This window comes from Lutra lutra, chromosome 13 (assembly GCF_902655055.1).
Source record: "Lutra lutra chromosome 13, mLutLut1.2, whole genome shotgun sequence".
Taxonomy (NCBI): Eukaryota; Metazoa; Chordata; class Mammalia; order Carnivora; family Mustelidae; genus Lutra; species Lutra lutra.
Genome location: NC_062290.1, coordinates 82,737,218 through 82,763,437, shown reverse-complemented (window position 1 = coordinate 82,763,437; position 26,220 = coordinate 82,737,218). Strand labels below are relative to the sequence as shown.

The 26,220-nt window shown below is 55.2% G+C and overlaps 1 protein-coding gene across 11 annotated transcripts in view; it reads right to left on the bottom strand.

The window, feature by feature from the left end:
- The window catches only part of DAB2IP (DAB2 interacting protein), a 188,514-nt gene that overhangs the window by 31,890 nt on the left and 130,404 nt on the right, over positions 1–26,220 (bottom strand). Inside the window, exon 1 of one of the 11 annotated variants that reach the window (XM_047699370.1) lies at positions 14,973–14,996. The exons of 6 other annotated variants lie outside the window; for them this stretch is intronic. Coding sequence is in view for 1 of the 5 variants with exons in the window: in XM_047699369.1 (XP_047555325.1) it covers positions 13,966–14,135 (170 nt within the window). In the remaining 4 variants the exon portion in view is untranslated. Of the gene's footprint in view, positions 1–1,111; positions 1,275–2,248; positions 2,272–8,160; positions 8,330–13,965; positions 14,918–14,972; positions 14,997–26,220 lie in introns of those variants that run through there. 4 more of the 11 variants (XM_047699369.1, XM_047699371.1, XM_047699373.1 and 1 more) reach the window with 4 other exon arrangements.

The window sequence follows — 26,220 nt, the reverse complement described above, 5'->3', positions numbered from 1 at the left end:
AAAGAAGATTCTGGGCCCCTGGGGTTCCCAGACCAAAGCCACAGTATCCTAGCAGCCAAGGTCAGCTAAGCTCTGGGAAGGGGGAGGAGCTCAGCTGGGATCGGAGCAATCCTCCCTGAGCTGGTTGGGTTACCTCAACCCCAGTGACTGGGAAAAGGGACAAAGACAACCCAAGCGTTGATCACAGTGGTTGTCTGCTTGACGTCAGGTCCCAGGAGCAGCGCCCCAGGACTCCCCCAGAATTTGAGAGATGCCCCTGTTCTGGCACTGTCCAGTTATGGGGAGCTCCCTCCACCTCTCCCAAGGCCAGATGGCTCATCGTACCCTCCATGGCCACACCCCACCACGACCACACCCCCCACGACTGCCCCACCCTCTGAGACGTCTCTGAGTCCTAGACACAATGGATTCTCTAGACCATCATCAGACCCCAAGGACCAAAAGCCCCGTGTCCCCTCCTCAGCTGAGGCCGTCTGCTCAGGCCTTTATCTCCATGGCATGGAATCCTCGTACTTCCTGAGAAGGGGAGGGTACCACGGTTCCCAGGTCACAGATGGGAGTGCCACGGGCCACAGGGGAGGGAGACCTGCCCTGGACTCCTCCGCTTCAGCAGTCTTGGCCAGGGCCTGGGGGGCAGTGCGGGGGGCCTCCCACCAGCCTTCTCCATCTGACCACAGCAGCACCATCCTACCAGATGGGCCCCTCCACCCAACGCAGCGTGACCCCCATCCCTCTGCTGTCCCCTCACATCCCGAAGAGAAACACGTCACTGTGCCTTAACCTGGCACTGAAGCCCTCCCCGAAACGCCTTCTCTATCTCCCCTCACACCACACCCCGACAAGTGACCTAGACTCTCCTCCTGATTCGTCCCCCTTTGGGGCCCTTTGCCCATGCTATTTCCTCCGCCTAACGAATTCTCTCTTTCTCAGCTGTCGAAGCCCAGCCCAAATGCTGCTGCCACCAGCCTGCCGCCTGGCGTCCCCAGGCAGACAGAGCTCACGCCCAGGCCACGCGGCTGAGACCCACATCCCGTACCGCTCTCCCACCTGTCTCCTCGGGACAACCCACCAGGGCCGAGGTGTTGCACCCCGGAAGGGCCGGGAAACTCACCCAAGATCGCATGGGTGGTGAGCAGCCAAGTGAGATCTGAACCCGTTCAGCAGAGTCTAAGGCTAGCTCCATCCGTGCCTCGTTCAACCTTCCATCGCCCCACAGCCAGCTGAGCCACCGAGGGCCATGGCCAGCTGACTTGCTCACCATGACCCACTCATTCCACGTCCAGAGGGAAGAACCAGGGGGGCTGGTGAGGGTGGGACAGCCCCTGCCCAAGAAACGTGGGCCCGGCACAGGCACGGGCATGGGCGGAGCCACGGCTGGAGACAGAGCCAAGCCCCAACCGCAGCTCATTGTGAGGGCCAGGGAGCAGGACAAGAGGACATTGTCCCAGCTCTGGGGCCACAGTCTTATCTGATAGCCTTCCAGCCAACCCACGAGCTGTTTTTCAACTCCAGCTTTTTTTTGCTTCAAAGGTTACTAACACAGAAGTTTAGCAAATACCCCATTATTTCAAGAAGGGAGGAGACCCAAAAACAAGACTTGCGATAATTAAGAAGCCCTTTCTGACAGGGGAGGATGTTCCCAGCGGACAGGGTGAGTTGAGAGGTTATATAGCTTGGAAAACGAGAGATTCAAAATTCCCTTCAAAGTCTTAAAGGGGCAGAGGGAGCTGCCCTGCATGCCCCCAGAGGGCAGAGCTGGGACCAGGAGAGGCCAGTCACTACTCAGGCACAGGCTGGTTTGGTTTAAAGGAGTGAGCACCCTATCTGTGGGAGTGTGCAAGCAGGAGCTGGTAGCCCCTTTAGGCATGCGCAGAGGGGACGCCTGCCCTACCGGAGGACGGCTGGGCACCAGGCTATGCAGGCAGGCGGTGGAGTGAGCCCCGGGGCAAAGGCATGCACGCCCTCCCCACTCACAGCCGGGAACAGGGAGGAGGGTAGGAGGGCCTAGTGTCAATGGTGCCCAGCCACCGCGGCAAAGTTAGTCTCCATTCCTTAAAAACCACTCAACCACAATCACTTGAAAGTCATTCAACTCTCCGGGCCTCAGTTTCTGCACCCATAAATAGGGAGAATGGCCTACCTCCCCTACAGGGCTGTTAGAAGGATCAAGTAAGATGGTGCGGGTGAGTGCCAGATACCACTGTGAGTGCAGGGGTGCAGCTACGAGCAAGGCCAACACAGGACCTACCTGTCTGTCTGAAGGCTTTTTCCAAGGTGGGTGATGCTCCTGACATTTGGGGTGATGAGATAAGGACTTCTCTGGCCATTTTCTGTTCCTTTCCTCTGACCACTCTAGTCTTTTCACCTTCTCCACGCCTCAATTTTCCCCATCTATAAAATGGGGACAAACTACATCTACCCAAATGTTCTGGGATACCTCAAAAAAAAAAAAAAAAAGGCCCTTAATTTCCTGAATGAAAGGAACGGGTGGTCAGTAGACCCCTCGAGGGGCCACTTTAGCCCCTGTGCCTGTGACTCCCAAGCACAGCATCCCCTGACCCAGGCTCCCACTCATGCTGGTGTGGTCCGCTGCCGCTGCCCACGACCACAACCAGGCCTGGAAGGGGTAGAAATCCTGGATGAAGGTTGGTCTCCATGGAGGAGGTGCCCGCCTGAGGGCTGGCGGGAACTGTGGACTCTGGAGTCAGGTCAGAACATGCCAAACTCACTTCTGCCTGTCACAGCCAGGCGGTCCAGACAGCTGTGCTGGAAAACTCTGCCCTCCAAAACTGGAGCACAGTCGGGGTGTGGGCGCCAACGTCCTGGGAATCGAGCAGCAGGACACAAACAGGGCAGCACCCCACCCAGAACACCCAGCAGAGCCATATCTCCCCACACCCAGCCTTGCCCAGTTGGCCTGGGAACCCGATGCTGAGAAGGCCAGTGCTTACTCCTGGCCCAGCTGCGGTCCCAGGAGAGGGGAGAAGAATGCAGCTGCCTAGCGGCTCCCAGGGCCCAGGGGAGACAGAGCCTGTCCTTAAAAGGCAAGGAGGCTGGCTGCCCTGCCTGGGAAGTCTTCCTGGGATGACAGGGCCTGGAAGCATGGTCCCTCTCAGCCTGGGGTTCTCTCATCCAAGGCCAGGGGACAGGCCCTAGCAGTCACTGGAACCAGTGTGACCCCATCTCTATCCACATGCTGAGCCCTGGGCTGGGCAGGGCTGGTCTCCAGCCTTCACCCGACCCCTGGGAGTCCGTGCTTCCCTTCCACGCCGCAGGGCCAAGCTGGCAAAGGAGGTCTACACCACTACAACAACAACAGGCTTATCGTGTGCTATGGCTATGGCGCAGCCCGAGGCCTGGCTCCTAAGAAGTGCCCCATAGGTGCTGATTTAATGATCAACACTGTGGCTGCCTGGACTTAACAGCCACTTACTAATAAGCACCTACTGTGTACCCAACTGTGGGACAGGAATGCCTATTAAGGTGCACACATCACAGCACAGCCTTCTCCCAATAGCCCCGCACAAAAGGCAGCATCGCCCTAGCAGAAACAGGGAACATGAACTCAAATAGGTCCGCAGAGCCCTACCTCATGGGGCAACTTTCCCCCTACATACCCCAGTTAATCTGAAGGATCTGATGAAGGAAGCTTTAAGACAGCAGAGGAGGGGCACCTGGGTGGCTCAGTGGGTTAAAGCCTCTGCCTTCGGCTCAGGTCATGATCCCAGGGTCCTGGGATCGAGCCCGGTGTCAGGCTCTCTGCTCAGTGGTGAGCTTGCTTCCTCTTCTCTCTCTGCCTGCCTCTCTGCCTACTTGTGATCTCTGTCAAATAAATAAACTCTTAAAAAAAAAAAAGACAGCAGAGGAAACAGGCTAGGAGAACGGAGTGCCTCGGCCCGGTGACACAGGGCAGAATGGATGCTGAGAGCCAAAGGGCTTCATCACCCTCAGGGGGCCAGTGCTGGTACTCAGCTCACACTGTGTGGCCAGGCCACACAGGAGGCTCTCACAGAGAGGGAGATGAGAAACCTTTCCAGGAGGGCTCCTGTCCTGGACAACCCTGCCCCCCCACCCCATCCCTCGGACCCCTGGACTTGCTGCATAGCAGCCCCAAACCAGCTCCCTCCTCTCTCTGGGGTGCAGTGCCTCACCCGCTAGGCCACTTCCAAGGGTGCCACAGAAACCCCACCATGTTGACAACCCAAGAGTGCAAGGGACCAGACACAAAAGAGCACACCGCCTCCCCCCGCTGCCACCACCTCCAGCGCCTTCCCAGGGCACCTCACTGCTGCCTGCCGCGGAGCTGGAGCCCAGACGGGGGACGTGAGGGGTGATCCCCATCCCCACCCTCTCCAGTGCCATTCCGCAGCCTAATGGAGTTTTCAAAAAACATTTGGGAACACATTTACCTCCCACCTCTTATGTCTTTTCGGGGGGTGGGAGGGCAAGGGGCACACAGAGTGAGAAGAAACAAAAAACTTTCCATCTAATCCCCCAAGTCATCCTGCAGCCTGAATAATTTCAGGTTTTTAATCAATAGCTGTCAGACTTGTCAAATTACTTTGGGGACCGCAAAGCAGTTTTTAAACATTCATAAACCTCAGTAGAACAGCGAAGTGCCCTGAATTTTAAAAGAAGAGAATCTGAGGAACACTCGTTGAATGGGATGAGATCTGGACAAATCGAAAGTGAGTTGAGGGCCGAGTGCCCCTCCTGCTTCGGAGCGGGGACAGCTTTCCGGCCCCCTCGCTGTTCCACAGGACAAACAGCCAAGAGCCTGGCCAGGGCACTCCGAAAGACTAAAGAGGGTGACGCCCCTAAAGCTTAAGCCCCACACTCCCAGCCCCAGGAGCACTGCCCCCAGCCTCGTGTGCGGCAACCCTGACACTACAGGTCTCCCAGGACCCAGACTGCAACCCACGGCACACACGCTGGGTCCCTGCCGGATGCCCTTCCCACCTTCTCCCTCGGACAACTCTCGAGAATGGTTCCCTCACCGAGCTGCTCCCACCCTGAGGCGGTCTGTACCCTCTCCTTCTCACACACGTGAACGCACCCATCCATCCCCTTGGTCCCACGGATCACACCACCGAGTGTGGGACTGGTTTCTGACTGGTTCCCCAGCAACCCCGCCACCCCCCGGGGCAGCAACCATAAATACCGCCAACAGCTACCTCAGGCCCTGGGGACTCATGACCCAAGTGGGGTGAAAGATGATGAAATAAAAAAACAAATGAATTGAAAACCAAGGACTTCCGTCCCCCAAGAAAGCCACTTTTCCCTCTGGCTAATCTAATTCCTCCCAGCTCTTCACCTCCGGGAAGTCATCCTAGGTTCAGGTTGCCCCTCCAAGAAATGTGAGGATGGGGACAGAGACAGGACCTTCTCCCCTCCTAACACCCGAGGGCCATGCCATGTCCCCTCCTGTTCTGTGCAAGCTGTTCATGTTAGGGTGACAAAGCTATGTGTGGACTATCTTCCCCATCCCTGGTCACCAAGCTTCCTGCTTCAACCAAGGACCAGCCCCTTGTCAACACAGCCTCAGCTCCCGGCACTGTGCTGGCTGATGACTGGTCAATGTGGAGAAGACTCCTTCCTTAAAAACAAACACACGTGAGAATAAAGCTCTAGGACTTTGCTCACATTAGTTACTCCCTATGTCTCCGTTTGTCATCTGTAAAATGGGGGTGACACCACCTCTGACACGCAGTGAGCCCTATGATCAGGCCTGGTTCTGCCTTTGCCTGGACACTCCGCCCCTTCCCTACCCAGCAGCACTGCTCTGCAGGTTCCTGGCTTCTCCCTGGGCACACAGTTATTTCCAAGACGCCTCTCACTCTGCCCAGCATGCAGGGCCCGCCCGGCCCTCCCTGTACGGGGGCTCTTGAAGAGCCTCTCTGCCATCTGAGCCCGGAGAACCTTGGCCATTCCACATACCACCCCCAACAGCAAGGTTGAGAGTGCTGTCATTTTAAGCAGGCACCTCAAGCCCCCATTTGAAGAGAGATGGACAGACATCTGGGAACAAACACAGACACCCTAGGTTCCAGCCCCAGTGCTCATCTCCAGCCCTGCTGTCTTTTTAATTCCAGCCACAATTTGGGACAGAGCAGCTTTGTGGTCTCAGGGAGACAAGAATCAAAGATGGGAACAGGCACTGGGCCAAGAGAGCAGAGTTCTCAAGTTGGCCTCTCCTGCACCTCGGCCTCTTTACCTGACAAATGGGCTGCCCTTCCCTCCTGCCAGAGCCTGCTGGAGGCTCCTTGTGCTCACAAACCTCATTATGCCCCCCACTCCCGGTTTGAGTTAATCCAGCACCCCAGCAGAGAGCTACCAGGTGCCTCCAATACGCCGACACAGCCTGGAGGCCTTGGGACCTGGCCTTCCTAGTCGTCCCTAAGCCTGGTATCTGGGAGTCTCAGTGGGACATCAGAGCTCTGCTTCCCAGACTGTAACTAGCAGGAGACTGCCTGGGTCATTCAACAGCAGCAAACTAGCAGGAGAGGGTGGCCACCAGTGAGCCGCAGGTTCCCAGGCCACCAACAAAGACAGGAATCTAGACGTCAAAGGAAAGTGGGGTGTAGCTGCTGAGTTCCTCCTGCTCCTAGTGACCATAAGCCACAGCCATCTGTGGTTCTACAGTGCCTACCTCACCCATAACATCTCACACCTGGGAAGTGTAATGGGTCCACTAAATGTGGGCTTCTGATGCTCATAAAACCCAGCCCCCTGACTACAGTTAAGGAAACTGAGGCTCGAGACCTCAAGCGGCTTCCCAAGCCCAGACAGTATGCCAGACTCCGAGAGCTCACCAACTCTCCCCACCAACCCCCCACACTGGCTGCCTCTAGGATAAACTAGCCCAATCTGTCATTTGCCACCTGGCCCATGGGATTCCAACCAATAATGCCAAATACTTTTAAATATAGCATCAAGGTGGGTCCCAACCCAGCAGCTATGTCTGCTTTATCCATGAATCCTAGCTCAAAGACCCTCTACCTCCATGTATGTGCCCCAGCAAAACCGAGAACTCCCTCCAGGGTTTGACCCACGCACCCCACCCCCTCAGACACTGGGATGTGGAGGCGAGGAGAGGTCCAGCAGCTTGTCCAAGGTCACCATTCCCAGGTATGGGGCAGAGCTGGAGGCCTAGCATTTGGGCTCCAGCTCCAAACTATCTTCACTGCTTGTCAAAGCCTCAGGCTTTCACCAAAACTACAGAAATCATGTGAGCCCATGCACCAGCTTTCAGAGAACTTACAGAAATTCTGGATCGCCAGACCTGTACCCTGAGCTCTGCCTTTGTCACCTCTGGTGTGACCCTGTCTAGAAAATGGTGAGAAGGACACCCTGCTGGTAGGAGTCGGATCCACCACCAGCCCCCCGGAAACGGCAGTGAGGGTGGCTGGGACCAAGGCTGGAACACGCCCGGCACAGCGCTTGGCGCTTCGCGGCACTGGCTCATTTAATCCTCACAAGCCCTCCACTAACAAGCTGGATCCCTGCCTTCCCTGGAGACAGAGGTACTTCCCCAGGAAAGGCTGCCACATCACAGTGACCCGGCTCCTAACACGGTTTCAGATGTGTACGCGGGAGCAGAACACACTCCAGGCCCGGAGCAGCCTTCCTGATCTTCCACCGCCCGCAGTCCCAGGGATCAGGGAACAGATCCAGGAAGGGAGGGGGGAATATAAAAGAGCCCTACTGGGGGGCTGGGGAGCTGGGGTGGAGATGACATGGCCCCCAAACCCCAGGGCAGCCCCACCCAGTCCAGCCCAGGGTTGGGCCACCCAGAGCAAAGGCCAAGATCCCCAGCTCAGAAAACTTTTCAGCCATTCCTAGCCTTTCCTGGTTCTCAAAGGGGTAGGCCATCAAGGCTTGGCTGTAAAAACGAAAACCAGGAGCAACACTTCTCAGTTTCTCGCTTTTTGGCGCGGCTAATCTAACTGTTTCCACATTTTGGGCAGGCGGGAGATGTCTGCATGAGACACGGAATCCCTCCCAAGACTGAGTACCTGTGACAGCCCCTCCCTACCAGCCTGCTCCCACCTATCTCACTGGGGCTCCCTGGGCCCAGGAGGCTGGTCAGGGGCCCTGGGGCTGGCAACCACCCACATTCCAGCTTCTGCTCAGGCAAATCAGAACAATCAGGCCACTTACCATCCCTCAGCACGGCCACCAGGGTCCCTAAGCCACCAGAATCACCAGGCCGGGGGAAAGCGAGGGGCCAGGCCAGCCACCGGTCAGCCCGCTGTCCCTCAGTGGGCCCAGCCAGTCAGCAGCACTCCGGTCTGGTCCTAGACATACCACTCCAGCCCTGTCCGCTGGGACTAATCACTGCTAGTTAAACAAAGGCTAAGTTCCAACTCTCTGTAATGTGCTTTTAAAGGGCCAGTGTCCCACTCGGGGCTGTCGGCGCCTTAAAGGCACAGATCCCTTTTTCAGTGCAGGAGACAAGACAGCAAAACCCAAAAAAACTCCCCACAAATCATGATCAGAATGGAGGGCTTGGCCTTCTCAGGAAATCTAGACAAAATACACAACAGTAAAAATTCAAATTTCACCCGAAGAGCGCCAAACACCCCCAAACGCAGCTACCTCTGAAGCAGGAAGAGCAGAAAGCATAGCTCTCTTTGGCACTCAGTATGGGCCGGACACGGTGCTCAGCATGGCTAACACTGCCGGGCATTGCTCACAGCCCTCCACAGGCACGTGTCCTCACACCCCATCTCACAGATGAGGAAGCCAGGCTTCTGGCTCCCACCTGCCCCCTCTGGAGGCCCGCTTTCCCTACCCTGACCTGCAGGCCCTACCTGTTCCGCCTTCACGGGGAGAATGTGGAGGGTAGATGGGGACTCACTTATTACAAGTGCCCAGCCACTGGGCTTTCAGTTTGGGCCTCAAAACCCTGTGGGGTCTCTTCTATTGTTTCCCCCTTATAGATGGAAACACTGGGAATCACGCCTGGACACAACACAGCAGGAAACAGACAGATGCTAGGTAAGGGTGAGATACAGGAAAAGGAGAGAGGAGGAGGGAGAGGGACATGAGGCAGGTCTGCAGCCCTGCAGAAGGACTGCTTGACACTCAGGCCCTCATCCCTTTCTGGAAAGGATGTATGGCCAGAGGAAGGGACAGGTGAGGAGAGCCGTCCTTCCAAGCTCAGTGGCCGAAGCCCTTCCACTGTCCAAGAGAAAGGAGAAGGCAGGGCTGCAGGGCTGAGTGCTCTCCAGAGGCCCTGAGGCTCCAAGGGTAGGCAGGGCCTGCCGAGCTGCTAGAACAGGAGTGGGCAGAGGTGAGGAAAGGAGACTTACAGCCTGGACCTTGGTACCTGGTCTAACAAACTCCAAGAGAGGTGGACTGTTTCCTGGCATCTGGAGTGGCTGGGCACGTTGGAAGTGGCCATCCTCCATGAGAACGGCCAAGGCCAGGCAGTGTCCTCGGACCTAACTCTTCGAGGGCCAGGTCCTTCAAGGGTTGACCATTTTGTTTTTGTTTCTGATTCTAGAGAACCCAGCAACCACATAAGTTTGAAGCTGGGTAGGCTGCTGGTTAAGAAGAGACTGAGTTCAAATGTGGGCCATGTGACTTGCAACCCAGGTGGTCGAGGACAAGCCCCTCTCTGTAAAATGGGCAATAACAGTACTTAACCCCCCAACGGGGTGGCTATGAAGAACTGACGATACAGAACAAGGCCCGGCTCAGAGCGAGCACTTTACAAAGAGCAGTCAGATAAGCTAGGCTGCAGGAGGTTGCCCCCCATGATATGCTGGGAATCAAAGTAGGAAACCAGCTCACTGGGTAGTGATCCTGAACAAGTCACTTCTTCCTCGGGTCCTCAGATGCCCACTGTAAAGAGGGGGGATCCACCTGGAACCCTCAGGGGCTACCACACAAGACTACTCTGTAGCTCTTCCCAGGTGCCTGCCCTCCCCAAGAAACATCCAGGCCAGAAAGCCATGGAGACAGTGGGGCGGGGGGGGGGGGGGGGGCAGGCGGCTGTCGCCCAAATCCTTAGAAACCTGGAAAGAACCTGCCTCTGTCCTGCACCTGCCCCAGGCTAACTGGAGTCTACCGGGTAGGAGGAGGGAAGCAAGAGTGCAGAGGCACCTGGCCCATGGGGAGAGGGAGCACAAGAGCCACCCCTCCAGGGGCAGCCTAGCCCCACCCCTGCCGTCTCTGAGTCTCCTCAGTCTCCCCAGTCCCCAGTGATGGGGAAGGCCCTGTCCTGCTCGGGTGTCTCCCCAGGGATGCTGTGCACCTGAGCTGGCTTTCCTGTGGGGATTTCTACAACAGCCATATAAGCCACACACAAACAGCCTCCCAGAAGCTGGGGACCCCCCAAGGCTTGACCCAGTTCAAGGCTACCTCATCCTATCTTCCTGGAGCCTGGAGCCAGGGATGGGAGGGTCTGGACTGCCACAGGAAACAGGTGGTCAGGAGGAATGCCCTACAGCCCGGCATAGCAAATGGCCACTGCTCTGAACGGGCAGGAGGAGACCGTGCGCCCTGCACCCCACCATCCATGCCGCACCCCCGAGGCTGGTCCCTAAGGGCAGCCTCATGGGAGGTCTGCAGGCTTGGTGTGCAATTCTGGTGATGTTACCTAGCAACTGTGATCTCTGGGCAAGACCTTTCACTTTCCTGGGCCACAGTTTCTTCAGGTATGAAATGAAGAAACACCCCCTGCAGATAAGAGATGTGAAAACACTGGTTAACCAGCAGAGGAAGCATTTAACCAAACAACCTGGGAGCCCAAACACGCAAATATCTGAGTGTCATTCATTTGACAGTTACTGAGAACCCCCACCTGAGGACCATTAGAATTTAGGCTGTCCCCAACCCTACCCTGTCCACCCACAAGCCAAACACATTCTAAACTCCCCACACAGCCAGCCACGCCTTGGGGGAGGTCCAGGTTCTGGCCACCAAAATACCTTGAAAAAGACTTCAAACTTCTCTGAATGCCCAACACATAAAGGAGCTTTCCAGAGCAACGTTACCAGTGTAAATGAAGTCCAGCGTGCTCTGACAAAGAAGGAAAGACCCTCCAAGCAAACCCAGTTCCACAATGCTCTCCTCTAGGGGCCTTGGACCCAGAGAGAGACGAAGTAGGGAGATGGGGAAGAACAGGGGTCAGGTGGTCCCACGAACCAGAAAAAGTGAGCCACTACAGGGCGGTGAGCGAGCTCTGCTGAGAAAGGGAGAGAGGAGCCCAGACAGGGGTTCAAGAGCACGTTAGGGCACCCCTCCAGCCCTCTCCATCAGCCTCCAAGGATTCTGCTCAGAGGATTTGGATGGGGTGCAGGGTTGAGATGAATGGGCAAGACCCTGGTAAACCCAAAGAAGAGAGAGGAGGGTCTGAGCCCTTACCCCATCCTCCCCAACTTCCCAGATTGGCTGGTGCTTCCTGCCCTTCCCTGACACCACTGCCTCCTCCTCTACTATCCAACTCACCTATCCTGACCCCAGTGGTTCTCCTCATGGTCCCCAAGAGCCTTCATGGGGCCAAGGCCAACCACAGTTTCTATCCTCTCTTCACTGAGAGAAGACAGCCCACACCCTCCCTGAAACCCAGGCCACCAGACCCTCTGGTGTTCCTCCTCCCTCCCTGCCACCAATACCTAAGGTTCTCCCATCTCCTTTCCTGCTACCTCGGCCCCTTCCCTGGGTTGGGGGGGGGATTGGAGTTGCTCAGGCTCTAACCTGGGGGCACTCCCTTTCAGTAGAGCACCTTGCTTTGGGAATTTCATCTGTTCCTTTGCTTTCATCAACTCTAGTGTGCCCAAGGCCCCTCTGAGTTCTATCCCCAGCCCTCCTCTCCTCTGAGCTCCAGACTCACAAAGGACATGCTGGGCTGACATCTTCTCTTGGATGCCTCAAGGAATCTCAAGTCCGAAATGTCCAAAGTGAAGACTCAGGAGCCAGGACACCCCCCCACCCCAGCCTTCAGAATCCAATCCATCAGCAAAACCTGCCACCCCTCTAACATCTCCCTTGCACGCCCCAGCCCGGAGCCTCACTCCCACCCCTACCAGGGAGCCAGAGGGACAGACAGAAATGTAAATTGGATTATTTAACGCTGGAGTGAGAAACTCCTCCAATACTCCCTACAGCACTCTGAATAAATCCACACTCCTCCCCAAGTGGAAGAAGTAGGCAGGTGCCTACCCTCTGACCTCATCCACCAAACCCAACCCCCACCCACCCCCGCAGCTTCTGCTTTCCCGCCTTGGGGACTACAGCCTTGGGGACTTTGTACTAGCTGCTGCCTCGGTGGGCGGTGGGCGTTCTCCTTTTACCTCCGCAAGGGAAAGGCCTCAGGGAAACGCCAGCGTCTGGAGCTCAGTTGTTCCCCATGGATAGCCCCTGGATAGCTATCATAGGTCCTGCCACACCCCATTACTCCCCACTGAGACACTTGTTTTCTTCAGAGTGTTTGGCTCATCCAGCCAGCAAATATTTATTTAGTGCAAACTCTGTGCCAGGCACTATTTTAGGCACTGGGAAACAAGGTGCCGAACAGAGGAGACAAACATCCCTGACTTACATGTCAGGAGGACAACTTTCCCCAGTCCGAATTACTCTGCTTTCCCACTTATTTACGAGCATCTGTCTCTCCTGACAGAAGGCAAGCTCTGCAAGGCCGCGGCCGCATCTTCTATTTCTGCGTCGGAAGGGAGGCTACAGCAGGGTGTTGGAGCTCAGGAAGTGTTTAGGAAATGAAGAACAAGGCAGCAAAAGAACCAAACCCAAAAAGCCTGAGAAGTGGGGGGCCTGGGTGGCTCAGTGGGTTAAGCCTCTGCCTTCGGCTCAGGTCATGATCTCAGGGTCCTGGGATCGAGCCCCGCATCGGGCTCTCTGCTCAGCAGGGAGCCTGCTTCCTCCTCTCTCTCTCTGCCTAGGTGTGATCTGTCAAATAAATAAATAAAATCTTTAAAAAAAAAAAAAAGAAAAAAAAAAAGAAAAAGCCTGAGAAGTCAAGAGCAAGCCTTCCCTATCTCCAAGGGCAGATGCCCTTCACTGCCCTCGGGGTCTCAGGCTTCTGTAAGCCCTACCCTCGACCCTACTGGGGAACAGACCAGATGCGCAATGGCAGCTCCGATGAACTACTGGCAAACAGAGGAGTGACCACAAGGCCAGTACAGCCCAGGCAAGACTTACTGAAGAGGGGAAAGCTGAACAAGGCCAAATCCCACCCCCAGCCCTAAATCTAGGGAGAGGAAGGAAAACAGATTTGTGTTTTAGGGCTCTGGTGTTCTTTGCTCCAGTAGGAAAAAAGGAAAAAAAAAAAACAAAAACAAAAAACCTTGCTCCAAAAAACCTTTTACTTTTTATTAGTGTCTTGATCAATAAAAGTTTTAGGAGTAAAGCTTCTCTCCTGCAACACTAACCGCCTGAGAGACAGGCACAGATTATTAAATCTGTCTCCAAGAGGCCTGCTGGGAGCCCCAGGCTAAGGGAACAGCAGCCCGGGGCCCTCACTGACTCCTCACCAGGCAGCATGGGGTCAAAGCCCACTTCTCACCGCCCACCTCGGCAACCCTGCCAGTCCTTGGGCCTAGGTTACCTTCCAGGCACCCCAGAGTATTCCTGCTTTGGCCTCCTTGGTCCTGTGCTCCTGGGCCTCTCTCCACCCTGCCACCCAGACTTGATGTTCCCTCAGAAGAGCTCCTGAGTCCCAGGAGAGGAGCCAGCCTAGCAACCCCGGCCCCACCTTCACTCTTCCCAAGCTCTTGGGGAAGCCTCCCATTCAGTGCCCGTGGGCCAGTCAGAGGTAAGAGAAAGGGTTGCTGTTGTAGACCTCCTCAGCACACCAAGGAGGCCCTGGACCCAGGTGAGGGGGATGTCCCAGGGCTGGGCCTCCTTGGAGAAATAGCCCCACACCTTCCAGCTAGATCCGTGCCCACCCACCAGGGAGTAAGTTTCCTGTGCCCCTTTCCTCCCACGGAGCCCCCCACAGACCTTGGCAGTGGAATCGCAGTTTTCTCGAATGACCCCAGTCTGCGCACTGGGAGCCTGGGAGCCAGATCTGGTTTGCGAGGTTGACCGGGTCTCCACAGAGCTGGTGCTCTGGCCCGGCCCAGAATCTTGCCAAGATTGTCACCAAGGAGTCCGAGGCCACAGAGGCCCATTCCTGAGAATGGCCTGCAGCCAAGTGCCTCTCCCAGCCAGATCAGGGGGCCTCTCCACTCGGGCCAGCATCTAAGAGGTGTGTTCAGGCGTGCCTCCCCTTCCCGCAAAGCACATGCTGAATCTGTCTTCCAAGTTGAAATTTCAAAAATGACTTAAAAAAAAAAAAAAAAAACAAACAACACAGCGGTGACAACATCTAGAGATTTCCGGGTCCTTCAGAGAACAAGTGGAAAATTACAGTCTTCCATACAGGTAACCACAAGGCACAACATCCAAGAAGTCTAGAAAGACTCCTGAAAACCAACAATTGCTTCCGCCACAGGCAAGTCTTCCTCCCAGAGCACGGGGGCAGGGTGCAGACCTGGCGCCAAGCTCTGGGTCCAGGAAGCTGGAGAAACCTCGGCCAGAGAGGTCCGTTGCAGGCTCCTCCCATGAAGCGCTGACTCCGCCCCGGGTCATATCTTGCCCCAGTCCCGCCTCTGGGCCTTTGCACTTGCTATTCCCTCTGAGCGGCCCTGGCTCTAGGCAAGGCTGGTTTCGCCTCATTCCGGTCTCATATCAAGTCTCATATCAAGTGTCCTAGGAGAGGCCGTCCCTGGCCACTCTAGCTAAAGGGGGCAGGCAGCTAAAGGTGTAACTTCCACCCCAACCCCCAAGTTACACCCCGGCTTCACTTTCCTCTAGCCCTGATCTTAAATCATCTTATTCTCTCTCCCACCATAGGAAAGGTTTGTTAAGAACAGGGACCTGTTCACCCTGGTAAGCCCGAACACCTCCGACCAGTGTCTGGCAAAAAGCAGGCAGCGGCACATGTGCTGAGGAATATCTTTCGGTACCTTCCTGGCTGGCCTGTCACAGACCTGTCATAGCTCGGGAAGCTGAGCGGGGTAACTCGGGGGATGCGCCAAAGCGCCTCTCCGCCAGCGGCTCCCGGCGCATTCCTTCGGGCGGGTCCACGCCCCATTCCCCCAGGCCGGAAGCTGCCGGCCCCGCCCCAGCCGCTGTCCCAGGAGCCCGCCCACTGGGAGCCGCACGTCCCTCCCTTCCCAGGCCCCGCGGCGGCGCCGGTCTGCGTGGCCAGCTGTCCGCAGCTGCAACCGCTTTCCGCTCCTGCCCGGCCGCTGCCGCCAGATCCGCCGCCGCGGTGGCCACACCCGGGCTCCCCAGCTCGGAGCCGCAGCCCGGAGCTTTCCCACTCCCCTGCCACCTCGCACTTCCATTCAAACATTTCCAAAGTGTGAACGAAGGCGAAGGTACCGGCACAGCCAGGGATTTGCTTACCCAAGTCACTGGCGCAGACCCCTGCGCAGCAGTCCTGAGCTCAAGTTCCTTCTCCCGCCCGGTTCATCTGTAGGGGAAGCACCCACACACCCACATCGTGGATGGGGCCACGATGACAGGAGTAGGTTTAACTACCAGGACGGAGGAGGCGCTTGGGTGAGCAAGGGCAGCTGCCCAGGTTTGGGAAGGATATGGGGGGCAGGCAGACCCAGTCTGACCCACGGGCCCAAATGCCACCCCACTCTCTGGCGTAGAGATTCATCTTCAGGTCACACCAAAACACAAATCCCTCTGGGAAGGGCACACCCAATCAACTCAACATTTTGGCCTGGAGTCACCCCTTTTCCATTACACTTGAGCCGGCTACATAGTGAGCCTCTGCCACACAGGGAACACCTTCTCTTACAGCCACCACCCTGAGGGTTAATCAAGCTGGGGTCCAGCACCCAGAAGCCTCCACTGGCTTGGCCGCCGCACAGCTTTCTGAGACAATGAGATAACGGCATCCAATCCCACCATGTAAATATGGATAGAGAAGTGGGGGTCGGGGAGAGTATACAGCCCTTGCTGGGGGTCCTGCCTACTCCTTGGCTTCTATATCCAGAGACATCACAAGCCCCCGTTCAGCTCACAGTGGTTTCAGCTTGCTCCAGTCCCTCGGCAAACATCTGAGCTCCTATCAAGTGCCAGACTGTCTAGCACCTACTGTGTGCAGACAGCCAGGACTCTGGCTGGAGCACTAAAGGCTGGTGAAGAGGTCTGACTGTGGCCCCAAAGCAACCCCTAAACTGGGAAGTCTGTAATTCACTCCATCCCCTGCAGTGTCCTCACTTTGGCTCAGCTCCATTTAGGCAACGGTGACCCTGACCACTGGTGGAGAAGGCCTGCAGCCCCCAACATCTCCATCAGCCCACACCCACAGCCCAGAGGGCTCCAAGCCCAAGATCCCAATGTCCTAGGGGAAATTTCAGAAGAGGGGAGAAGTGAGGCTATAAGCAGAGAGAGAGAGAGATGTCTTAGGGCAGAAGCAAGCCCCTGGTGACAGAAGGAGGGCCAGAGAACACTTCCCAAGCACCTCCACTAGGTGCAGGCCCTACAAGATCTCCTACTTGAGCTTAGTCTGGCAACAAACAGGCAAGGCCAAGACTGTGACCCCTTTACAGATGAAGAAATCAAGCCCAGAGAAGCTCAGTCACTTGCACAAGTTGACCTAGCTTCATCTGAAAGCAGATATGCCTCACTCCAGACAACCATCTGTACCTACTACCCATCTGGTCCTCTCAGTCTCCCTCTCCAATTCTGTAACAACCCCTTTCTCCTGGAGGCCTTCCCAGATTACCCCCAGGCAGGAAGCCACCCTGCTGGTGGGTCCTCTCAGTTTTAAGCTTTTGTTCTACAAAAGAGGCCCCTATGACACCGGCTTCTCAATATGACAGCTACCACAGGAGGGGGTCAAAAGCTAAAAAGAAACAAGTTTTTTCATATATGTAACTGTCAAATCATGTTGTACACCTAAAACCAATATAATATTGTACATCAACTATACTTCAATTTAAGAAAATAAGATAAAAGTAAGAAAGAAGCCCATATTTGGGGTCAGAAAATGTACATCCCGGAGTCAGGCTCCCACACTCACCAGCTGCTTGACCTTGAATAAGTTCCCTCCTCCATACCCTTCCAGCCTTAGATCAGAGGGCTAAATAACCTCCTGTAAGTTCCTTTCAGAGTCAACTTGAACAATATGTGAAAGTACAGAACACACAGTGACTTGGCCACAGATAGCTGGGGGGAATTCCGGAGGCTGCCAGGATCCAGTCACTCCTGCCGGGTTCCAGCACCTTAGGAGAACCAGGCCTCCCTGATCACTAGGCCCCACCTACCCACCAAGGCACTCCTCACCCTCACAGGAGCAACCAGCCACAGGCTCTCCTTTTTCACTCTGCCCCAGGCCTGCCCTGCCCTTCCTCCACACCACACCTTTGCTCCCACTGATCTCACCCCTCCTCCCCCTACTCCTAATTCTCATTCAAATTTTCAGACCCAGCTTAATTGTCCCCACCTGGGGGAAGGCTATCCCACTGTCCCTAGGCACAGGAAGTATGAAATCACCCCTTCCTCTTCCTGAATTCCCAGCCTGCCTCATGCAGCATCCCCCTCCCCGGGGGAGTCCTGCTGACTCCCCTGTCAGGCCCTCCTTGGGATCTATTCATCTCCCATTCTTCAAGTCCTGGGATTCAAATAAATGTGTGATGAACACATACACCCTGTAGGTCAGTCTCCTACCAAAAGTTCAGAGCCCAGATGTGGCATCATCTTTCAGATCTGAAGATGTCTCGCCAACTGGGCTAGGCTCTCTGGAGAACTCTGGAACCATCCTTCCTCAAGCACCTTCCCATTTCTTGATGTGCAAAAGCCAGCCCCAACATTGTCAAGGCACAGCCCCCTGGGAGGGGAACCTATCTTGTGGCCATGGATCTCTTCTTCCTAGAAGCTGCAGAAGATGGAGGCCCTCTCTGACCTGCCCAGAGCTGTCTCAGCTAGAGGACAGAGGTGGGCACAGGACCAGATGCCTTACAGGAGAGTCAGCCCCAGGGACCAGCTGTTCATGGACAAGAGCTTCTAAAGAGACAGCTGCTGTATTTGCTGAAGGTGAGAATCAAACTTGATATTAGACTGAGGGCCAACTCTGGAGAGCAGTTTCAGTGCACTCCAGCTGTTAATTTATGTGCACACATCCATGCTTATGTGGTTTTATCATCACCAACAAACAACAAATGTGTCCTGGGACCTGCTATGTGCCAGGCCCAGTGTTAGGCATTCTACATACATTATCTCCATGAATCCTCCAGAGAGTCATAAGCTGTGGGCATCCACTGCTACATTTTACTACAATGAAGCTAAAGAACAGAGATGTTGGGAAAGCTGCCCAAGGTCACACAGCTTGTTAGTGGTGGGAGCTGGGATTCCAGGCCCCTCAACAATCTGGCCCCAACCTGTCCTTCTGGTCTAAGCTGCTAGTGTTCACCATTCCAGAGCCTCTGTTCTTTGTCCCTGTCTCTGTGCTCCCTACTCACCTTGTTTTGTGATGGGGGGGGGGGGGGGCGTTTAATGTACACTGTCAGCCCACAACCTCCCAACTCCCTCCCTCCTCTCCACTTGCTCAGAGACCTGGCCCCCCTTACCCCGGCCCAGCTCCAAGGTCCTCCGGCCTCCCATCAGGCCAGCCAGACTCCCCACTTGGCCACCTCCTCACCCTCCACTGGCCTATTTGTATCACCCCCATCTGCCAGGCCCCCAACCAGTGCCTTGTGGTAATGACTTCAGCTGGCAGAGAATCCTGGAACCTTTTCCCCCACAGTGATGTTGACACATGTTCACTCAAAAAAATGCAATGTTTCCATCAAAACACTGTGTATGTATAGGGGGTGGGTAAATTCCCACCCACGTGATGCCTCCTTAGAAAAATAGTAAATTTACTCTCGAACTTTCAATAAGACCTGGTCAGCATTTCTTTCTTGGTTGTCCCGGTGCCAAGTGCTGGGCAAACACTCAGCATGGTGTTCCAGGGACTGACTGCTACAAGGGGCAAGGGGGAGGGAGAGATGGCTACAGTTTCGAGCCTGTGGCTGCTAGAGCCCTATGACAGTATGTTGGGGTTGGCTGGTGGTCAGGCCCCCCATCCCTAAGTCCTGCCCCCAAAGGCTCAAGTTCCATTCACTGTGCTCTACCAGGGTCTAGCTTCTGTGTCTCTGACTAGGTCATCTGCTGCCCAGTCCCCAAGTTCTGTCCCCACCCCACAAGAGTGGAGCCCTGCTCTCATAGCCATCGCCACCACAGGTCTACACCGGCCCGATGCCCCAGTTCACAGACACGCCCTCTGATTTCACCAAGTCCCTAAAAGGTCAAGGAATCCAAACCTCCCTGAACTGTCCCCTTACCCACCCCCATGCCTCTGGGACCAGCAACAATATCATGGGAATGGACTGGGGGACCCTGTTCTACCTCCAGACTCAACACGGCCAAAACAAAGTCCCAATGCCAGGCACTGGGACCTGGTGCCTTCCTGGAAGTCAGCGGCGGCTGGCTAGGTCCTAATTCATCCCAGCCCCACCACTGGACAATGGGAGGTATGGCTCTCTGAGACCAGAGCAGCTCGAGCAGCCCGAGCTTGGGAAAGACCCAGCCCTCAGAGCAGAGAAGATGGAGGGGATGAGGGGAGGCCCACAGACTACACCCCGTCCACACTGCTCCACATAAGGAAGCAACTCTGCAACAAGACGGCACTCACAGCCCTTCCCAGGATCTCCCAGAGCCCCGATCTTAGATATTCCAGGCTTCAAGAGGGTGGAACAGAAGCATCTGATCGGACTTCCCCCAAATGTCTCCCGAGAGTTTTTGCAGGTGTCTACGCACAAAGCTGCCAGTAGCCTCTTTCTGGGTGTCACAGGGAGACACTACTGTCTCATTTTACAGAAGAGAAAATAGGCCCACCAGTCCAAGGTCACCCAGCTAGAAAGGGCGTGACATCAGCATACGAGCAAGTGAACAAGACACGTGCTCTCTGCCCTCAGGAAACTGGCAGTCCAGCGCGCGGGGGGGGGGGGGGGGGGGGGGGGGGGGGGGCACATACAGACATCATTGCCAAACAAAAGCACGCCTAGCCACAGGTCCAGGAGAGGCTGCGCGAGTATCCACTGCAGGGCCTGTCCCAACAGGCAACCTGTAATGACTGCAGAAACATTTCCAGTTGATTGCAGAGGATCAGGAACGGTTCACAGAGAGGACGGCCGCCCAGCCTGTACGCCTTCTGAGATCTCGGTCCCCTACCATGCTCTGTGCCTTGCACACAGTGCAAGGGAATGAGTGTGGATGGGTGGGTTAACTGTCCACACAGCACGTCACGTTTCCAGTATGACAGCCTGGCCCCCAGAGGTATGTCGAGTACTCATGCCTCATTTACAGATGAGATGGAGTGCCTAGCAGTCAGCTCTCTGCTCCAAGTCATACACCTAGTAAGGTCCCAGTTGCATCTGATTCCAAGGCCTGCCTCTCCAACAAGCACCCGATTTCTCCGGACCTCAGGTTCCTTGTCTGTAAAACTCCACTGTCAGAAGCACATCTACTGCAGACAGGGGTTGGACATGAAATGCGCCAAACCTGCAGCCTGGGTCCAGGAGGTGGTGACCACGCACTCCAGACCCTGCTCCTGTGGCCTGCTCGGTGAAGGAGCACAGGGTGTTCCTCTGTTCCCAAACCAAGCACGCTAAGGAACGGCCACTGGTATGGAGTTATAATTGGTGAGCCCAGGAGCACGGGGCCCAGCAACACGCCCGGTGGGCGCTGGCGGTACAGGGGAAATAGCTGAGCACAGCAAATATAGCCGCTGACCCAATTCAGTTCAGTTCTGTCTTCGAGAAAATAATTGAGTTTAAATGAATAGGTTTCCCATGTCCCCTCCGGCCTCAGGAGGGTGGAAAGGGAGAAGGGGAGACAGGAACAGTTCCCCAGGCTCACTGTTGGTTAGTTTTGAGTCATTAGGCCCGTGAAAGGTTTCTTTCTTTCCAGGGTGGCCAGTGGGGCTCAGACACATCTGGAGGGCAGTGAGGATGAAGTTTAAGTCCCAGCCTCCCCAACTCCAGCTTGTGGCGGCGGGGTCCAGTGATCCCGTTAGGCCCCAAGCTCCTTGTCTACAGAATGGGAACATTATTCCCCTCCCCTGCCCCCAACACACAGGGCCACTGGGAAGAGCTAAGGCGGGCTACACCAACTTGAAGGCCTTCCAGGGAGAAAAGGATGGGATGAGCTGTAGCGGCCAGTTCTTTGCCCTACAGGGATACAGGCTCAATGCTGCCACATCTGTTTGCTCGGGAAAAGCCAGAAACCCTGATTTTTCCCGTGAATGTTTTGTGGGTGTTTCAGTGTTGGTAACTGATTTTTTTAAAAACACCAAGAAACACCTCTGCAACTTCTCAGACCCAGGGAAACCTGTCTGTGGCCGACGTATGGCCACAAGAGACCTGGGGGCAACCTCCGATTTAATGACAACAAATGTACGGCGATTTATGGTGCACTTGGTGTCCTCCCACCTGTTTATGGCCTTACAATTTTCTTGGGCTGTGACACCAAGCCCAGCACTGGTTGAGTGGGAGAGGCAAGACACCATCCTCTCAAGCTGGGACTCAAGACCCCAGGGAAGGACAAGGAGGGGCAGCCCTCCCTCCGCTGTGGGAAGTGGTTGAGTGAGCTGGGCCCGGTGTCACCCGAGAAATGAGGGGACCCAGTCACGCCTCCTGCACTGCCCTCAATTCCTTGTTACGGTCTCAGTTTCCTCTGCAGCCACAAGGGAGTTTCTGCGAGGACCAAACAAGAAAGGGAAAGTTTCGACAGAAAAAGTGAGCACATGTGCCAAATCTCCCCAGAGAGGCAGAGCTGCACAGAGTAGAAAGAACGTGAGTTAGCAAAGAACTTGGGCCATGTCCCCAGCTACCAGCTCTTGGCTGTGGGATCCCAGGGACATTACCTAACCTCCCGGTACATCAATCTCACCCTGTGTACACAGTGGGTAGGAATCTTCGGGGCACAAAGCTGTTGTGAAGATGAGATGAGATCATTGTCAAATGGCCGGTAAGATGCCTGGCACAGAGCAAGGGATCAAACATGATAGGAGTTATTACTCGTGTTATTTTTGGTGAAAAGCATGCCAGAAATTTTGACTGAGTGATTACAATAATGTAGCACAACCAGGCAAACTTGTTGTTAACAGATGAGGCCACCTATAATTAGCACAATCATTACATATGCAAATGGGGTGGCTTAGATGCTGGAAAAGGGTGTTCTTTGAAGTGTGTTTAAATAACCCCTCTCCTCTGGCTGCCTGCCCTCCCCAAATCTTGTTTACACTATTAATTTCATTAGCAAACATGTTCTTCTTAAATCGAGACAGAATTCCAAACCAGTATTATATTCAAATCAAGGAGGTTTTAAACCATTTGAACCCCAACGAGGGGCTCTCCCTGGAGGGAGATTTGTTTGTGGGTACCCATGCTAGGTCTCCTCAGTTAGCTGTAGGCCTCTGCTGTAGGGCGGGGGTGGGGGGTGGGGGGGTGGAGGAACTGCCTGTTCTGCTTCCACAGCCTCCTCCCCGCGGAGAGTCCCGCTATGGAACATGCAGAGCTGGGAAGAGGGGCCGAGAAGGGTGTTGGAGGGGCACGTTCTTGGTGTGGAGCAGGTGCCTGATTTGAGGAGGGGAGGTATTCAGCAGCTTTAATGAATGAGTTCCTATGGGCCAGGCCCTGTGGTATCAGGCATACCATAATACTCATTTACATCCCCCCCAAAAAAAGTCTCAAAGGAATTCAAGGAAGGATTTTGTCCAAAGACATATAAATAGTACGTTGCAGAGCTGGCTTCACCGTGGTTCAGTGCACTGCCTCGAGTCTGCTCTTCCAGCTTTGTGCTTAAAGTGCACTTAGCCCAGCCTTCTACCTGGAGAGGACAGAGTGAAGTTAATAATCCAAAACTGATCCCAGACCCTTTGAACTGGGAGGGATCATCAGGGACTGACCTGGGTTTTGAGCTGAAAATACCGAGACTCAGAGAGGTGATGTAATTTGCAGGGGTCCCAAGGCAGAAAGCAGAAGAACCTAGGGCCCAGGGCCTCTTGCCCCAGCCTTGCTGCTTTTGCATTCAGATGTTTAAACACAAGACAATTCAACAATCTTCCTCCCCTTAATACCTGGGTCAGTATCTTAACCATCTCTGTATCCCCTAGGCCCAACATAGACCTAAGCAGAATAAAGATGCTCAGGAAATGATCGCTGGTTTGCCGAACAGTTTTCTTACCAAAAAAGACGATGCTGAACAGCAGGAACAGTGAAGGCAAGCAAAGGAAGATGGGTGGTGGCCCAGGGACAAGGGCGACAGCAGACCATCCTCTGTGGGAAAAATAACACAGAAGCAGGAGAACGTGGCCACCCTTAGCTTGGAAAAGGCCCGTCTGAAAACATTTCCTGCCGGTGCCTGCTTGGGGCAGGGAGTTAGCGGACTTTCAGTATGGGGAAATGAATTGAAGTCTTAACAGGTATGTCAGCCCCTCACCTGCCCCCTGCTGGCTCCAACCACCATCAATCCTTTCCTTATTCCTTCCTTGGTCCCAGAAATTGAGGCTAAGAGAGACTTGCCTGAGGTCAGCAGCGGTGGAAGCTAGGGCCCAGACTTCTCTGCTCCTTCAGCCAGGCTCTCTCATCACCCTCCCCACTCCTGGCCCTGGGAACCTAAGGGAGCCTTGGTAAGGATGGTGACCATAAGTGCCCTCCCCCTTGCCCCTACCCCCATGGCCCTTTTGCTACAGCTAAGGCAAACTGGGCCCCTCCTATGTGTGGATGCTCTGTTAGGCCCCTTCCCCCCTTATTTTTATCTTTTTAAGATTTTATTTTTTTATTTGAGAGAGAACACAAGCAGGGGTGGGGGGGAGGGGCAGACAGAGAGGGAGAAGCAGACTCCCCACTGAGCAGGGAGCCCACCATGGAGCTTGACCCCATGACCCTGAGATCATGACCTGAACCGAAGGCAGACACTTAACCAACTGAGTTACCCCAGTAACCACCCCCACTTTAAAAACAAATAATCCGGGGCGCCTGGGTGGCTCAGTGGGTTAAGCCTCTGCCTTCGGCTCAGGTCATGATCCCAGTGTCCTGGGATGGAGCCCCACATCGGGCTCTCTGCTCCGCGGGGAGCCTGCTTCCTCCTCTCTCTCTGCCTGCCTCTCTGCCTCTTTGTGATTTCTGTCAAATAAATAAATAAATCTTAAAAAAAAAATTTAAAAAAATAAAAACAAATAATCCTCAGAAATACCCTGGGAAGCAGGTACAATTATTGTCCCCATTAATAGAGGCGGACACTGAAGCTCAGACAGGGCAAGCAACCTGCTCAAGGCCACAGAGCGGGGAAGTGGGCCAGATGAGACTGGACGCCCGGCAGTCTGACCCCCAGCAGGGGCCTGCACTATTGGCTCTGCTCCGAGGTACGGCCCAGGGAACCCCCAGATGGGGAGCTGGTGGGGGCATGAGTGTTCTGGCACCACATCCTGCCCGGTGTCCTTCAAGTCCTCCCCCTGCCTCCAGGAGAAAATGTAAATAAACCTGGGCTAAAGATGTGCCTTCTGGGATTCTGGGGCCTTCCAGATCCACACCAAGTCCAGCTGAAAGATTTTTGGGGGATCACTCTAAAGTTGGGACTTCCCACTATCTCCGGTTCCTAGCCCACAAGGAGTCCAGGGATGGGGACTGGCATTGCAGGCAGTGTGGGGGAGGGACAGGGGAGGAGACTCCCCTACCCTGGAGGATGAAGGGGAGTCCACTGCTGGTGTCCACCCCCTCCTCGAAGACAGCCTCCCATACCCACCCTCACACACAGCCAGGGAGCTGCTTCTAAAACCACAGCCCTCAGCAGGCCCCATCCCCTCTGAAAATCCAGCCAGCTACAAGGTCAAGTCCAAACCCTGCCTTATCATCTTCCACTCTATCCCCCACCACAGCCCAGCCCAACACGCTGCCACGGTGGCTCACGACACCCAGATGCCAGGCCCATCAGCCAGCCCTTCCCTTACCCTCCACAGGGAGATCTTCCACCAGCCTTCGCCTTTCCTCTGTGGCCCAGACAACTCTTTGGTGCCTTCCCTGAGCCCAAGTGGGGTCCCCACTCCCTTCCCTGTCCCACACAGCCCCTCTAATGCAGGCAGGGTCCACCTACTCCAAGGAGCCCTTGGAGCCCTTGAGGGTGGACACTGGGTGTGACTGCCCCGGCCCCCAACACAGGCCGTGTGCCGGCCAGCCGGCTGGCATTTGCTGCACCGGGCTCCCTAGGGTCAACAAGGCCAGATCTGCGGGAGATCACTGGAAGGGGAGTCTCCTGGAGGCAGACCTGACCGTAAGCCCCTGTCCCAGGTCAGGTTAGGGCCTGCCAAATGGCTCTCCTAACTTGGCTCATCAGGAGAACGTGGATGGTGCCAGGCCGTCTTTCCATGGATGCCTGACAATGGTTGTGTCGAGAATCGCAGGAGATGAAGTCATTGCTCCCAGAAATAGGCTGATTGAGAAGACGTGACAACAACGCAAACAGCAAGGCTGGAGTCTCAGTCTCTCTCTCTCCATGTGTTTCTCTGCCCTGGGAAGCTGGGCCAGGCCTGAGCTCCTCTGGGAAAGAAATCATGCCAGGAACCAGAGCCAGCACAAGGGGCCTCTGGGAGCCATGGTGCCCCAGGGCTGCTCTCTTCAGGGACTACGTTGCAGAGACTCTCTGTCCTGAGCCTCAGTGAAGTGTCCGACCTGCTCCCTGGCCCTCTCTGGCCTCCTCCCACCAGTTTTCCTCACTCCCTCCTGTCTTCTCAGGGTACAATACCCACAGTTCTCAGCCCCTCACATTCTCATCCTCTCCTGGAGAGCAGGCCTGCCTAGATTTCGGGGAGGTAAGCTTCTACTGGCTAAGACAAGACTCTGGGCTACAGACATCTGGCTCATTAAATCTTAGTTTTGTCATGTTGCAAATGTGACCATGAGCTAGTCAGTCCCCCTCTCTGAGCTCGCCTTCCTCGTCTGTAAAAGCGCACAGCAATGTGCCTACCTCATGGGGTAAGAGTAAATGAAATCCATTGATTTGTTCATTCACCAACCTTGGGGCAGGCCCTGTTCTAGAGGCTGGAGACACTACAGGGAACAAGACAGCCACTACCTGCTCCCCTGGGGCTTATAGTCTGCTGTGGGAGAAGTACACAGTGATAATCTCAAGTGAACTCAAGTGCAAGAA